At 42.0% G+C, this 14,988-nt stretch overlaps 1 protein-coding gene across 3 annotated transcripts in view; it reads right to left on the reverse strand.

Moving 5' to 3' along the window:
- Nucleotides 1-14,988, reverse strand: part of SPTBN1 (spectrin beta, non-erythrocytic 1) — a 261,640-nt gene that overhangs the window by 63,501 nt on the left and 183,151 nt on the right. For all 3 annotated transcript variants that reach the window (XM_019508070.1, XM_019508054.1, XM_019508062.1), the window contains 5 exons: nt 13,466-14,336; nt 13,233-13,370; nt 11,437-12,193; nt 10,857-11,059; nt 1,454-1,544 (listed from right to left, as the gene is read on the reverse strand). In XM_019508070.1, the coding sequence (XP_019363615.1) occupies nt 1,454-1,544; nt 10,857-11,059; nt 11,437-12,193; nt 13,233-13,370; nt 13,466-14,336 (2,060 nt within the window). The remainder of the gene's footprint in view (nt 1-1,453; nt 1,545-10,856; nt 11,060-11,436; nt 12,194-13,232; nt 13,371-13,465; nt 14,337-14,988) is intronic.

The raw sequence follows: 14,988 nt of genomic DNA on the forward strand, positions 1-14,988 counted from the left end.
GGGGGGGGGGAGGGGTCACATTTATGGCCCAGAGCAGGCTGATAAGAGAAAACTTTAGTCTTCTCAATGTTGAAAGAGAGGCCCAAAGTTCAGCAAGCTGCTCCAAAAGATCCAGCATGGTCTAGAGGTTTTCCTCAACATGCGCAAAGGTGGTGCAGTTGTCAGTGTACTGAAGGCCAAGGATGGTTGTTTTGAGTACTTGGGTCTTCAAGCAAAAGTGACCCAGATTAAGAAGCCCTCCATCCATTCAGGGCTCCCTCCATCTATTCAATGTCAATTCTGGAAGGAAGTTGGTCTTTAATGAGAACGAACCAGGATGACTGTCCAAAAATGGAGAACAGGGTTAGGGCAATGATGCATCCTTGCTTGACCCCAGTTCAGGTGATAAATGGATCTGTTTCCACTACACTACAAAGAACAGTCAGAGTCATCTGGTCATGGAACAAGCCTAAGAGCTTCATGATTGATGGAATCAAATACTTTAGTAAGATCAACAGAGGCCATATACAAGTGTTCGTGTTATTCTGGACACCTTTCTTGGACCTGGTGGACAACAAAGATCATGTCTATTGCCCCACAGGATGGTCTGAAACCATACTGCAATTCCAGCAGGACTTCCTCATCAAGAGGTAGACGACCGCTCAGGAGGATGCAGGCAAGGATTTTTCCTGCTGTGGAAAGGAGATCAATAGACACCTCACTAGTTCCTACACACAGACTCATCCTATTTCTTGAAGATAGTCATGATGCTGGGAATCTTGAGGTCCCCAGGGATCTCTTTGTTGTTCCAAATCTAAAATGTTTAAGGGCTACCAGTGATACATGAAAGAACTCAATAATACTCTAATTAATTCCACAAGTTACAGGCAAGATTATTTCCAACTTTAAATTTTGCCATCAGTGAAAAAGCTATGTCAGCTGCTATGAAATCTAGAGAAAAATGTTTTTTTTAAGGAAGTCTAATAATAATAATTATTAAAAAAAAACCCTGCTTAATAAATGCCACACTAAAAACAATCCAGTGCATTCCTATTCAATCCACGTTTCTTACTTTCTGGTAAATCCTCTTATCAAATCCAGGCAGACAAACTATACACACAGACAATCAGCCACAGGTGTGGCAGTTTATACAGTAGTGCTAAGCCCCTCCAGATACTTTTTGACAAAATTTAATGATAGTTTAGAGCTGGTGTTGCTTTCTTCTTCTACATGTACTACGATCAAAGAGGAAATGAAGACAAAGACAGAATCTTCAGGTAGTAAAACAGTGGAAAGGATTAACTTTACATGAATATATCTGCTTTTTGGATTGTTCAATACACATCAGATGGACATTCAAGACCTGATCCCGTGACCTAATAAAAGCTCTACCCTTCCATTATGTGCACATCAAGGAGATCTTCCTCCCATGGACTGAGGCTCTTATACACCAGAGTGATGTGACAACACCTACCTCCTGGCAATCCTGAAGAAACTTTTGAAGATCCCTGTTGTCTTTCAATCTCATCAGAAGCTCACTGGCTGCTTCACGATTCTTCCTATGTCTGTTTAATGACAATAAAATACAAAAAACCCTGAAATACATGCTGTATGCTAAACTACAGTTTTACTGTTTTTGTGGCCTCTAGGACAGTATTTCTCAACCCACAAGCAGATCGCAAGAATATATGAAAGGGCCGCGCGAACAAACTTTAAAAATAGATTCTCCTTTACAGGAGAAAAACATGGTAAATCATGGCTTTTCCCTTCCAGACTGTCAGAGTTCCAGCCTGCAAGGGGCTGCTTGGAACCCCATGGCCCCCCTTTTCTCCCACACACCCACCCCCTGCCCCACACACTGAGGGGCTAGGCCCTGGGGGCAAGGGGCTGCAGGTTGGGAGTGAGGGGCACTGGGTTGGGACTGGCCATCATTGTTTACAGATGAGTCCTGGTACAAAAAAAGATGAGAAACACTGCTCTAGCATACCTGCCTTGAGTACCGGTATGTTGACAGCTGCTTTTTACTGCTCTTCCAGTGGAAGATATTATTAGGTCTTAAATGTGGTTGTTAGATAATATGCTTATTTAAACTCCTTATGCATCTTTTGATCTATTTTGGATTAGGTTAAAAACAAAGGGCCAAATTCAGAAGTCAATGGAGTATCACAGGTGCATCTCAGTACAGATTTCAGTCCATTATTTTTACCACCATATGAAAGTCAAGACTTTGTAACAAGAAAACTCAAAGAAAAACCTCGTAAGGATTCAGTCACATATTACTCGACCAGAACTAAGCACACAGCTGGGTCCTTGCATGCATTTTCACTTTCAACTTAGCATTAATAAACCTGCCTTTAGTAGACCAAGCTGTAGGAGTGTCAAATATTGTGTTTTCAAATTATACCAGGTGACCACACTTACATCATTTTGTAAACCAAAGTTTTCTGTATCTAGAAATACTATTTATTGGAACAAAACTCAGTTTGGAAGAAAGACATGTTACTTAGAGGGAAGAATTTTTGCAGGTCCTATCTTTCATTAGGTCAACTGTATGGCTGGGATATAATTAGACAAAGCTGGAACCTGATGAAGAATGCCTTGCATTCAAAAGTTTATCTAACTTTATCCCAATCATGCAACTGGTCCAATAAAAGGTATCATTCACACAAATTCTTGTCTCTTGGATAATTCCAGGACCACTGGTTACAACATCACTCCAACACTACCAAAGATTACTTTGCCCTGCTGTATGGATTGACTTCCCTTGGAATGTGTTCAGGGGCCTAAAGATTGTGTTAACTGATGTGGTTTTCACACCATCACCATTTCAAGAACCCAATCTCAGCCACATAAAACTGCTTCTCTTCATATGGCTACAAGACCATTTGCATTGGTCCCTCAGGCATTTCTGAAGACATTTGGGGTAAAGCAGAAATCTGTTGCATTTGTTCTCCAGATCCGTCTATTATCCTTTCACTTCTGAGAAGGGGGTAAGTTAAATGGAAGTGAAGTTTATTAAATGCGACTGGCAGAAGTTGGAGTACAGGTCTTAATTAGCCACTGGGTGCATCTACACATGCACTTTACTGCAGAGTTAACTAATTAACACTACAGCAAAGCATCACTGTCTACACATGTACCCCTGTGTATTTGGGCTAGGAATGTAAATATAATTTAAAAATGTATTTATTTAACGTCCTCTAATTATATCAGTTAAATAATTAACCAATAACACAGCAGCTCTAACAGCTGCTGCTGGGAGCTGGTCCCAGTTCTGGGAGACCTTTGACTCGGGGCAGGGGTGGAAGGAGGCAAGCCCAGCCAGACAATACAGCCCACATGAAGCCCTGTGCTAGGAAAGAGGGAGCAGCTATGAACTGAGCAGCTAACTGTTTAACTGATGAGTCATTAGGCTGCTCCTAATGTTTTCCTCTTAGGCACCCTCCTATGGGTGCTAGTCCCCCTTACACTCCCCTTCCCTCTCGTTCCTCCCTCCTGCTGTCTTCTGATTCCTGCTGGGGCTTCCCGGGTAGCTTCCCTTCCCCCTGCCACACTGCACCAGCCCCCGCTAAAGGATAATTGGAAAGCTAACTGGTCATCATTACACTTACTGGTTAAACTATTATTTAACCTCTCACATCCCTGATTAGGGTGTAGTTATTTAATTAACTCTGCCATAGGATAATATTGCCTGGGACAAGTACTATCCTATGGCGGAGTAATTTACACTGCCTTAACCCATGTGTAGATGGTGACTGAGGGTGCTACAGTGCAGGGCTTACATGCTGGTTAGCTCTGCACTATAGCACCCTTGTGGCCCAGCCAGCCCCTCCACCACCTGACACCATGGCCTGGAGCCCAGGGCTCACCCCACAAGCCTGCTGCTATCCCAGGGATGCTCTGCCCCAGTTCTCACTTCTGTGGTCCCGGGCATACATGTATCCACTGCACCTGGGATCTGCTGACTCCAATGCAAACTGTCCCAGAGTTTATTGCCCCATGTTAATTGCACATGTACATGGACCCACAGCGTAAAATTTGTTCATATTTTATTGTACATGATCCTTGAGTAAAAGGATTGGCATACTTTTTAGAACATTAAAAAGGAAGAAATTAGGAAACAATTTTATAGAAGGTGGTCCCAGTACATGCTGCCAGTACTACAACTGAGCAGAAATCCCCGGAGAAAATATAATGAAGAACTGCTCCAAAGAAAAACTGAAAAGCTTTCTGCAGATTGCAAGCCACATAGTTACAATGGCTGGGCCAGCTTCCCAGTTCTTCTGGGAAGAAACACAAATACAGCAAGTCCATAAGATTTAGGGAGAGGACATGAAGGGAGAGGTCTGTAGCACACTGGAGTATTTATCCCTCTCCACAAAGGGACCAGACGTGAAATACATTCTTGAAATGACGCATGATTTTCAAAAAAGGAACTCTAATTCTATAAATAGAGGCTGTCTGAAGGGTAAGAGATGGGGCAAGGTTTACAACACCTAGGTGGATCATATAGAAATTCCACTTATCATTACATAAGTGCTTCATTTCTCTAACAACATAAAAAGCCTGTGCTCTTTATGCTTTAAGTAAAGGTGCTTCCAAGAGTGGCCAAGTGCCTTCAATTCCTATGGGTTTAAGGGTGCTTTGTGTCTTTCAAGATGTCCTCAGCACCTCACAGTTGAGAGCCTTGATAAAGGCACAATCTGGTAAGATTTTGTTAACTCTTCATGCTCTGGCTTACAGTCTGCAGAGGAAGAAAAAAAAGGCATAATTGCTCCTCTCAATTATACCAACATAATAACTTCAGTGAAGGACATGGATGCTGCTGAGATGCAAATAAGGAGAGTGCTGGACTCAAGTAACCTGTGATTGAAGGACAGGCTCATTTTCTGAGGTATTTAAGATGGGTGCTGGAGTCAAATCCTTCTTGATACCTGGCTTTGGAAACTTCTTCCACAAATACTGTTCTTTCTTCCACAAAGAAGGGTGGCAATCCTGACTTCAGTACTAAATGGGAAGTCCCTTCTCTTTACTCTGGCGTGACAGATTTGAAACGACTTTGTAATAACTTATGAATGCTGAAATGCTGGCTTCATCACTAGAATGTTTACTGTTTGAATATATCCAGTTAACTGATCCAAAATGTGTCCAGAAAAACAGGCAAGAAGGAGAAGCACGTTTCTAGACAACATCCCTCAGCAAGCACGCTAGTGAGTTAAGTGACAACACCAAACTCACTGGATGCGAGGAGTCTGGCTCCAACTCCGCTGGGCCTACAGGCTTTATTTTGACCAGATAGCAAAGAAACACAGAGGAACAAAAGAATGAAGAGAAGTTTAAAGAGCACGGAGAGAAAGAGAAGGCAGTGGGGAAGGTAGTAACTGCTTGGAGGAAGCAAGCTGAGGCAGGACTTTGCTGTGGGCTGTCTGGATAGCAAAGCCTGCCTAAGTTGCATCACAAGACAGTACGATTTTTGGTAAGATAAATGTGTGGGAATTGTTTTAAATTCCTTCTTACCCCAAATGTTTTGTTCCTACCATTAAACTAATCTGTATTCTGCTTTTAAGAAGGCTGACTGATCACAAGCTCCCAGAGGGAGCTTGAATGCAGCCAATATTGGATGGTGCCAGTGGCTGATACCTGAGGTACTGTAGCCTTATCTAGGATTGAAAGAGCTGCAGAATGACACCAGGAGACTGATAAATGCATACAGCCTGACATTCATAGGTGCATCCAGAGGTATCAGGAAGGCAACAAAAGTGCAGGTAGCCTTCTAACTGTGATGCCCAGGTTCTGCAATAGTATTAAAAATGTTGGAACACAAGAAGAAGATCTATGACAACTTTCTGATTTTGTGAGGGCAAGGGGAGAAAGCCTCACAACTCTTTAAGGCCCTTATGTATGTATGGTGCTAGACACGATGGGGACAAGGGTGGCATACCGGGACAAATACATTTCTCACTTTATGAAACGTTTCTGCCACTCAGACTGATAAATGCTGATATTTTTCTCACTGAAGTTTCGTGAAGGAATTCCAACATTTGCACATTTCAAAGCATCTGCTCTTCAATCATTAATTCTTTGAAAGACTCACATAAATGTCTAACATGCATGTTCAAAAACTTAAATTGTATTTATTTTGCACTGCTCTAGCACTTAAAACACTATCAAAAATAGGACCCCAGTGAAACAAGCAAAGACTCGTGTAATGAAGAGATAGAGGATGAAAATAGAAATGGGGTAAATCCCTACATGTGCCTGAATGAAGTTAACCCAGGAGGGTTGGTTATTTTCTCCAAAGGCTTGGATATGTTAGGGCACCTGTGAACTCTCATGGTTCAAAGACCTGAAAGAATTACTGTGGGCTAACTGCTAACCTGTGGGCTTTACAAAGCATCAGCAGGAACAAAGTCTTAGATACCGGTAAAGCAAAACTGTTGAAGAAAAGGAAATGCAACTGCCTGCTGAGATACAAATCAGTATGACTCTAACGGCCCCAGTTTGTTCTTGCTCACTTGGGTTCTTTCAAGGGAAGAATTGTGCCTCCATGAGAAATACTTAGAATAGGATGAGCATTGCTGAAACAATCATAGCAGAAATTACTCAGGCTCCTTCTCTTGTAGAAGCTTGCATGAGCATAAAGTCTGGCAAAAATAAAGCCACTGTGTCCTAGGTCAGGCCAGCTAGTGTTTTGACTTGGAAATTTGGAACTTCCCTTGGTAGAGAATAGCTGAAGTGAAAAAACTATTTTATGCCAGCTGGTAGGAGCTCTGCACAAGAAGTCAAAACAGGGACTGTGTGCACGCGTTAGAGAAATGGGACCCAACCTTGGCCATCCCATCATCTAGCACACCCAGAACTATGCACGGAGGTGCATAGTTTCCTCACCCCACACTGTAGGCACTGTAGGACAGTGGGCAGAGGCCTCTGCCCACTGACCATAGAGAAAAAGCTGCAATAAGACTCCTGGAAGTAGGAGCAGCCGACACAGGAGCATTCCAACATTCACAGAACTCCCTATAGCAGTGTTTCTCAACCTTTTTAGATTCAAGACACCCCTCAGAAATGCCAACTCTTGGTTTTTGTTTGTTGACTACAGAAAATAAAGTCATTCTTCTGTTGCAAAGAACTCAGATCACAATAGGTCAGAATGTTTTTAACACTCTGGATTCCTATTTGAAAACTCTGGTTTATCTTATCTTGTGAATCATGTTTATAGGCCTTAAAATGCTAACAAATTGCAACACCCTGGCACACTCTTGAAAGGATTCTCAAGGTACCACAGGATGTCACAAAACCCTGGTTGAGAATCACTGCTCTATGGTTGTATTACAACTACTCAGCTCTCTGCTGACTCATGGTTTACTCCACCTCTCTACCCCTCCTTCTCCTAACTGCTTCCTTCCATTGAGACTATACATTCATAAATAAACCCACAATTTTTTGCGAGTTTTTAGTTGGTCTAATAAAAGGTATCATTCTCTGAACCAAGAGTTTTAGAGTTTTGCATTTCACAGTAATTTGTGGCATGTGTCATCCCACTGTTCGCTCTGGTTGTTATACGCCCCCTTTCTCCCTCCTTGTGCCTGTCTTCTACATACAAACTCTAGATTCTTTGGAGTAGAGACCATCTACTGAGCCAATGGACAATGCACTCCCATTTTTAGTTAGGGTAATAAACATAATTAATAATAAGAACAAGAGCAGTAACAGTTACAAAGAAGTCAGTTGCTTCTCCTCAACAGCTACTCAGAAGTGGCATAGATTTGTACTTGTTTGTTCACGTTCTTCATGGGTGCACCCAGTTGGAGTCTGTTTGGGAGACAGTACTTTGTAAGCCTGAGGCCTTCATTAATACCATTCCTATTACACCCCACAATCTTAGCCTTTGTTCTTGAGGGCTATCACCTCTAGGACTTAATAGTTCTACACAGATTTCCTGAACAGCAGAATACTAGATGGTTTTTGCAGTGTTTCACATAAATAAGCTTTGCAATTTAAGGAAGTGTGTGGACAAAAGTGCGATAAAAATAGAGCTTTCTAGGGCTTACTTACACATTCCAAGCATGAACACCTACACCACATGTCATGGAATCAGGAGGAGCCAAGGGGCCATCTACGGTGACAGGGAACAATAGAAATAATGAAGACGAGTTCCTTCGCAGGAAACAGCCACCTGAATTAAAGATTTGAGGCTTGAGACCTCTTTTCTATACGGAAATAAGAGGCCTGGAATAGCTGTACTGCAGCTGTCTATTGATATGTCAAGGACTGCTGAAAATATCATTATGCCCCCGTATGCAACTTCTGGCTGTTGTGGAGGTGGTAAGGAGAGGCTGGCTCATGAGAACACAAAGTCCTGCCTTCACAAGTGGAAGGTAAGGAAAAGGATAAGGTGAAGAACAGAGAACGTCAGAAGGTTTGGGGTTACCTGGTTTGTTTGCTTGGGGTAACTGGGAAGACAGAACTGGATAAGTCATTGTTCCAGTGCTAACACATCTAGGGCTTTCACTGTAAACAGCATATTAAAATGAGTTTAAAAGACCAGATGATCTCTTACAACAGGAAATTTAAGTGAGAATCAAGCCAGAAGATGCTACCACAAGCAGATTCAGGAACCCTGGAAAACTGCATTCTTCCTGGAGAGGAGAATCCCTTGCCCTGTGTTTCCAAACACTGCTTTTTATTTTCCTCTTGTTTTATTGAAGACTCTGTGAGTGAAAGTAAGTCTCACCTTAGGGGAGTAAAGATTTGAGGGCCACTGACTGCCAGGACGTTCTAGGATTCCATCATTGTGTTGGTATGCAATGCGCTATCCCACTGGCCCATGCTCTACTTCTCCTCTAACATATTTGGTGCTAGAAATAAATAAGCAGAAAATATGGAAGCCAGGTGGCTACACTGCTAGAGGCTTTATCCTTACAACTGTTTAGGTCTAGGCAGACTAAGAATGAAGTCTATGTTGAGTATGACACAGTAAGCACTTCATTCTGGTGTTGATTAAGGAGGCAAACTTGGCAGTGGTATTGTTAAGTAATGTTAATGCCTCACTTAATTATACACAGAGCCTTCTAGGAAAGTAGACAGTGATATCCGTGTCATGCTGTACTCACAGGCCTTTCTAGTGGCCATCATACCATGTATTTGAGTTCAGGCTCAGGGCTAGAAAGGCAGGGAGCCCTGAAAAGTCAGCACACTCAGAACCTGGGAGGACGATATGCCTGGATGACTTTCATGTGACCCTATCTTCCTGGAACATCACTGCAGGATCAAATGGGAGCTACAGCCACTCCACTATGGTCAGAGAGAAGATCACAAGAACATAAGACATTGGACAGCAAAGATCATAAAGGAAGAGCCCAAAGACACCCAAGATTCTCTAGCAATAGGAATATTCTGATTTACTCTGAGCTACATGACAGAGCCCTGGTGGGACATAACTGAAGCAGAACACACACATATTATAAGGGGGTTTGCTTGAACTTGACAGGGGAGAATGGTAAACAACTAACTGGCATTTCCCAGAGCAGAGTTTCTCAAACTGCGGTCTGCCAGCTCCATTCAGGTGGTCTGCAAAAAGGTGACCTACGGCTAAATCTGGCAAACATTACACCCAACTTCCCAGAACTTTGCTCAAAAAAACAGGCACATCCGTTGTATTAGAAAGGTAAGACTACTGATATTAAAACATGAGTTGTATGCTTTGATTTGTAGAACAAAAAAAAGTTTAAGTGGTCCACTGAAATCCTCAGCAATTTTCAAGTGGTTCACGAAAAAAAAAGTTTGAGAACCACTGTCCTAGAGCATTTCAGTTTGCTTCATCCCTGAAGAGTAGAGCAACTGGCTAGCTTGGAGCTTCTCAGCTTTGAAGTAGAGATGTATGTAGTCAGGGTAAATAATATTTGGCATAAAATTTGTGAGCAAGTTAAGTACGGTTATTACTGTGCTTTGAGCTCTAAGGATGGCAAGCACTACATAAAAACTAATTATTTTTTGAACCATGGCAAAGACTGGTTTCACCCCATCAAAACTAATATTCGGGCTTTAAAAAGGGGGAAGTTCTTAAAAATCAGTAGCTGCTGTACCACTTAGAAAGAAAAAGAAAAATCCTTGTCTGAGGGAGTAAGAGATACTGTACCAATGTTTTCTAATCTGACTGCAGAAGGGCCAGGGATCATTTTGTTATACCTTGGAAAACATGCTTAAAGCCAAGTAGAAAGGACAAGGATAATTTCACTTGCATTCAGAAGAAGTCCCATTTCTTCTTGGGACGAAGGGCAGGAATATATAATTCTAATTAAATGAAATAGCCAGTTGATACCAGAGGAAACTTTAGATTTACCAAACCAGCCTAATTCTCTGATAGAATTATACAGCAACAAATTCATAGTCAAAACCTAGTTATGGAGCTCACTATTTAATGAGTCCAGATGATGGCAGAGGACATGTTTGATTAAATCAGCCCAATTCCTTTTTGAAGAATTCTGATTTATTTTTTCATGGGACAAAGAAAACACATTGTTCGGTATCTATTAACTTGTCACTTTGCTTTGACCTTTTGATAAGAAACCATGAAACAAAAAGGACTCCAGTCTCTTGTCAGCTATGTCAATGCTACACTGGTGTAAGTCTGCTGATTTCAGTGGAGTCATTTATATACACTGTTATCAAGTGAAAGAAAAAGCAATCCCAGTTTCCACTATACTTCTGCTTGCTTCATTACTCTGAGAAGCTAGAATTTTCTGTATCTAAATACTAATCCAGTGGACACCAGCACTTTGTACTAGGAAATCTTCACCATGCAAAAGATAATGGCAAACTCAAGAAAGAAGGAGCAGGATGGGAGATTTAGTGCAAGAAGACTGAGCAAAGCTCACCTGTCATCGATAGAGTCCACCTTCTCTTGGATCTTGTCAGAGTTAATGTTCCCATCGCTAACTAGTCTCCTGCCAGTTTCTACAACCGCGTTGATCTTTTCCTCATTGGCATCCATCGTGGTCATAAAATCCTCCTGCTTTTTAATAGCAGCTTCTGCTCCTTCCAAGGTGGTGGGCATTTCAGTATGTGCCAAAACATACTCCTTTTTTGTTACAAAGATAAATGAAGGACAAAGAAAAGTTTTACAGGTGTAATAGTCGCGTTCCCCTCTTCTTCCCCATCCCTCTATTGTTAGTCCCTCGCTCAGGCACTTTGTATTTCCATATCATCTTTGTCATCTTTTTTCTGGATTCCCCATCCAAAACATCTACTAATAAAAGTCAATCTGTTCTGACAGCATTTCCGCAGACACAAATTAGACAGTGCCCCCCACAAAATTATTGGAGACAAATTTGATTAAAGACTATTTTTGTGAAAAACATACTTATTTTCAACTCACCTGCAATAAACTCCTTCGAGAGGCGGCTACAATAAACTGTGTTGAGTTTGGGTAAAAGAATGCAGCCATTGTGCACTTACCTGGTTATTGAGAAATGCTTCTGCTTGCTTGGTATCTCTGAGAAAGAGTTGGTAGGCATGGGATTGAGAGAGGAGACTTTGCCTATTCTCCCACATTTTGTGAAGCTCATTCCATCCTGTGTCCAAAGCCTGCAGACGTTGGCGTAAGAACATATACTGTGCATCAGTCTGCCCTTGTGTTACCATCTCACCCATGTCCCTCATTTTCTGGTAGTCTTCTTCATAATTGTTAATCTCATTCTTAATATTCTCATGCTGAGTGAGGAGCTTTTCAGCCTCGGCCAATGTGTTTGGCATATCTTCTGAGGCAATCGCAGTCTGGGTTCTGGACAGCCAGGACTGGAAGTCATCCAAGTCACGCAAGAACTGCTGCAGTTTGCTTGCCTCTCCAAGGGACTCTTCACGGTTCTTTAGGGTGGTTTTCATTTCTTCCCACACATCACTGATTTCTGCAAGCCTCGACAGGATGGCCTGGGCCTGGTCAGGATGCTCAGATTCCAGCTTTTCTGCCTCTTTTTGCAGGTCACTTAGCTTAGCCTCAATAGCTACCAAATCACGTTCCATACCCGTCAACTTCCTCTGAAGGGCCATTACGCCAGCCAGATCATTGCCCAGGTCTTGTGTGGATTCAATTACTTTGGTTTTTTCCCTAATCCAGGATTTGGTTTCATTACATTCCAGATGGTAGTTCTGGATACTTAGAGCAGAGATAAGAGCATCCTTCTTTCTGTCTACCAGTTCTCGGAACTGGCTCCACCTAAAATGAAAGAGGAAAGGAAAGCAGAGAAACTGAGGCTCTTATGCACTTATGGCAAGCTGAATGGGTGCCTATATACGAGTACAGAACCTGCTGCAATGCACTGTAATTATAGTGAGTTGGAGCATGGTAATTACTGTGCTCCAGCAACCTCCTGCATCTCGTTGAGCTTTGATTCAAGCATCCCCACTGCTATTTTGAAGTGTGGCCACACTGATGCACAAGACACTGAGGTACTTCAATCAGAGCAGCTCTTGGAGCTGCTCTAACTAAAGCTCCCCTCCTCCCCCCCGCCCCCAGCATGTGTGAAAAAGTGCCCAATGTCACTATTTTTTCCACGAGAAAATTGCTGAAACAGGCCTGCTGAGCCCTTAAAAAAACTGTTTTGTCCTGGTGCTTTTTATTACACAAGTAGTTTTTGCTCGCATATTTCTGTCGCTACAGGGCGTGTTAGAAAACAGTACGTATCAACAGACTAACTATAAACATTTCTGTGTTCCCCAGGATCAGGTATTTCCTGTAGGTCTCCTATAGGTCTGGATTTGCCGCACGGTTTCAAAGTATACCAGTGTGAACACTAAGGAACCAATTAGCAGGTGTATATGATATACTGTACCATCTTATTTTCACAAAACATATGGTATGGTAACTCTCCAGCTATTAAAGATCTGTAGCTACTAGACTAAGGCTGGATTCAAAGTCTACTAAAGCCAATGGGAAAAACTCTGGCTTTTGATCAGACAGTAAGGAGAGGAAGATGCTTTTTCTAACTTCTCAGGTCATCTCCTTGACTTGGAACTACCCCAGTTAACATTAGATGAAAATCAGGCTCTACCATATCAGAAATACATATGTAACATACGTACTAGAAAAACACAAGGATGGAATGGTTTAGTCAGGGCTTGATCTTGCCTTGTGCAAGAGGGTTGAATAAAAACTCACAAGTTTCCTTTTAGCTTTATTCTCCTATGATCTCTCCTAATTTCACAGCCATCTCAACTAATGTCAAGTTTTCATATGTTGCCAATCACTAACTTACCTTGTGTTCAGTTTATCTTGCTGTGCCTTGATCTCCTTCTCACTTGGATGACCACTGTGCATCAGCTGTCTAGCAATCTGATTTACCACTGCAACACGGGATGCCTGATTGTTCATTTCTGGTTCTAAGCTTTCAAATCTGGGGAAAAGATCATAAAGGCATTGGACAATCTGTCACGGGCAACTTAAATTTTAAAGGTACACAAAAGTACTTCTTCCTAAGTCTGTTCTTACCTGTGCTGGATCACTTCCAGGTCTTCTAGCTTCTCTGGAATCTGCATACTGTTAAGCCACTGCTCCTTTTCATCAATCCATAGTTCACATGCATCCGCTTCACTGAACATCTTATACAGAGCAAGGGTATCTTGTAACGCTTGCTTACGGAGCCGGGTCAGTTCAGCCACCTCTTTGTATCTTTCCTCTATTCCAGACAACCTGCCCTGCACATCTGCAGATTCAGCATGTTCTTGTGGCAGAGCCTTCGCCTGCTCATGAAGAGAGTCAATGACAGATCTATAGTTTGCAATCTCTTCGGCAACATCTTTGTGTTTCCTGACCAAAGACTGAGTGGAATATTCATCATGACCGACATCATTGCTGGAGACAATCCTAAGAATGTCCAACATCCAGGCATCGATATCATCAGCATCAGCTTGGAACTGGTGAAGCAAAGAGGCTTCTTCCAGGCGCTTTTTCCTAATGGCAGAGAGCTGCTCAAGGTTAGCCCACTGCTCCCGAATGTCCCTGATTCGTTCCTTGATTTTCTCTGACCCAAAGTGTTCCTCAGCAATCATATCTTCACCTTCTTTTACAGTCTGTTGGAAGTGGCCACTACGACCACTCATTTCATCTTCAAATGCTTTATGCTTACTTAAGAGGCGGATGATACTTGTTAGATCCTTCCCATAGTCATCAGATGACAAGATTTGTTCCTTTTCTCTGATCCAGCCCTCCTCTTCAGCCATTTCCCAGAAGAATTTCCACAAACGTCTGGATTCCTCCAGGCGAGCCCGGCGTTCAGCTGCTAACTGGCATAGTTCTTGGTAACTAAACTCCATATGAGCTACTCGGTCTCTGATAACTTGTGGGTCACACGGTTTGTAACCTGTTCAGACAGAGAAATATATTACTTTGGCTTATTTTTAAGATCTGAAGTTACAATACCTACCCAAAGCTCTTAATACTTGGTCAGTATACAGTATACAGAGCTTAATACTTGGTCAGTATACAGTATACAGAGCTATACTGTAAATTTAAAGTTTATGAATTGCTAGGCTTCCAAAGTGTTATATACAAGCTGTTTAAGCTCCATCACATCACATGGTAATAAAATGCAGAAAAATGTCTACACTATACTTAGCCTTGATAAATATTTTGGGTATTTCCAGTGAATTAAAATAAGTTATTCTAGATTCACGAGTGAAGTTAAAAACAAGAATCTGGAAAGGTATGCACATTCTACAAAATCTTTATGCCTTGCTTGTGTAACTTCACTGACTTAGTGGAATTATTCTTGGTTTTTATAAGATCAGAAGCAAACATCTGAATTGTATCCATTAGAAACAGTGAAAAGGGGGGGGAACTGTAATGAATGCAGAATGTTTATTTTAAAATTACAGCAGCTGCTGGTGACCAGAATTAATAAGGCAAAATGATGCCATGATGAACACCCCCATGAAGGCAGTTGGCCAAATTCACTGCTTGCCTAAGGGGTCTAATTGGAAGCAACTGAATTCAGCCCAGTTACACTGGTGGTG

This window comes from Gavialis gangeticus, unplaced genomic scaffold (genome assembly GCF_001723915.1).
Source record: "Gavialis gangeticus isolate Ggan-Ray unplaced genomic scaffold, GavGan_comp1, whole genome shotgun sequence".
NCBI classification, from domain to species: Eukaryota; Metazoa; Chordata; order Crocodylia; family Gavialidae; genus Gavialis; species Gavialis gangeticus.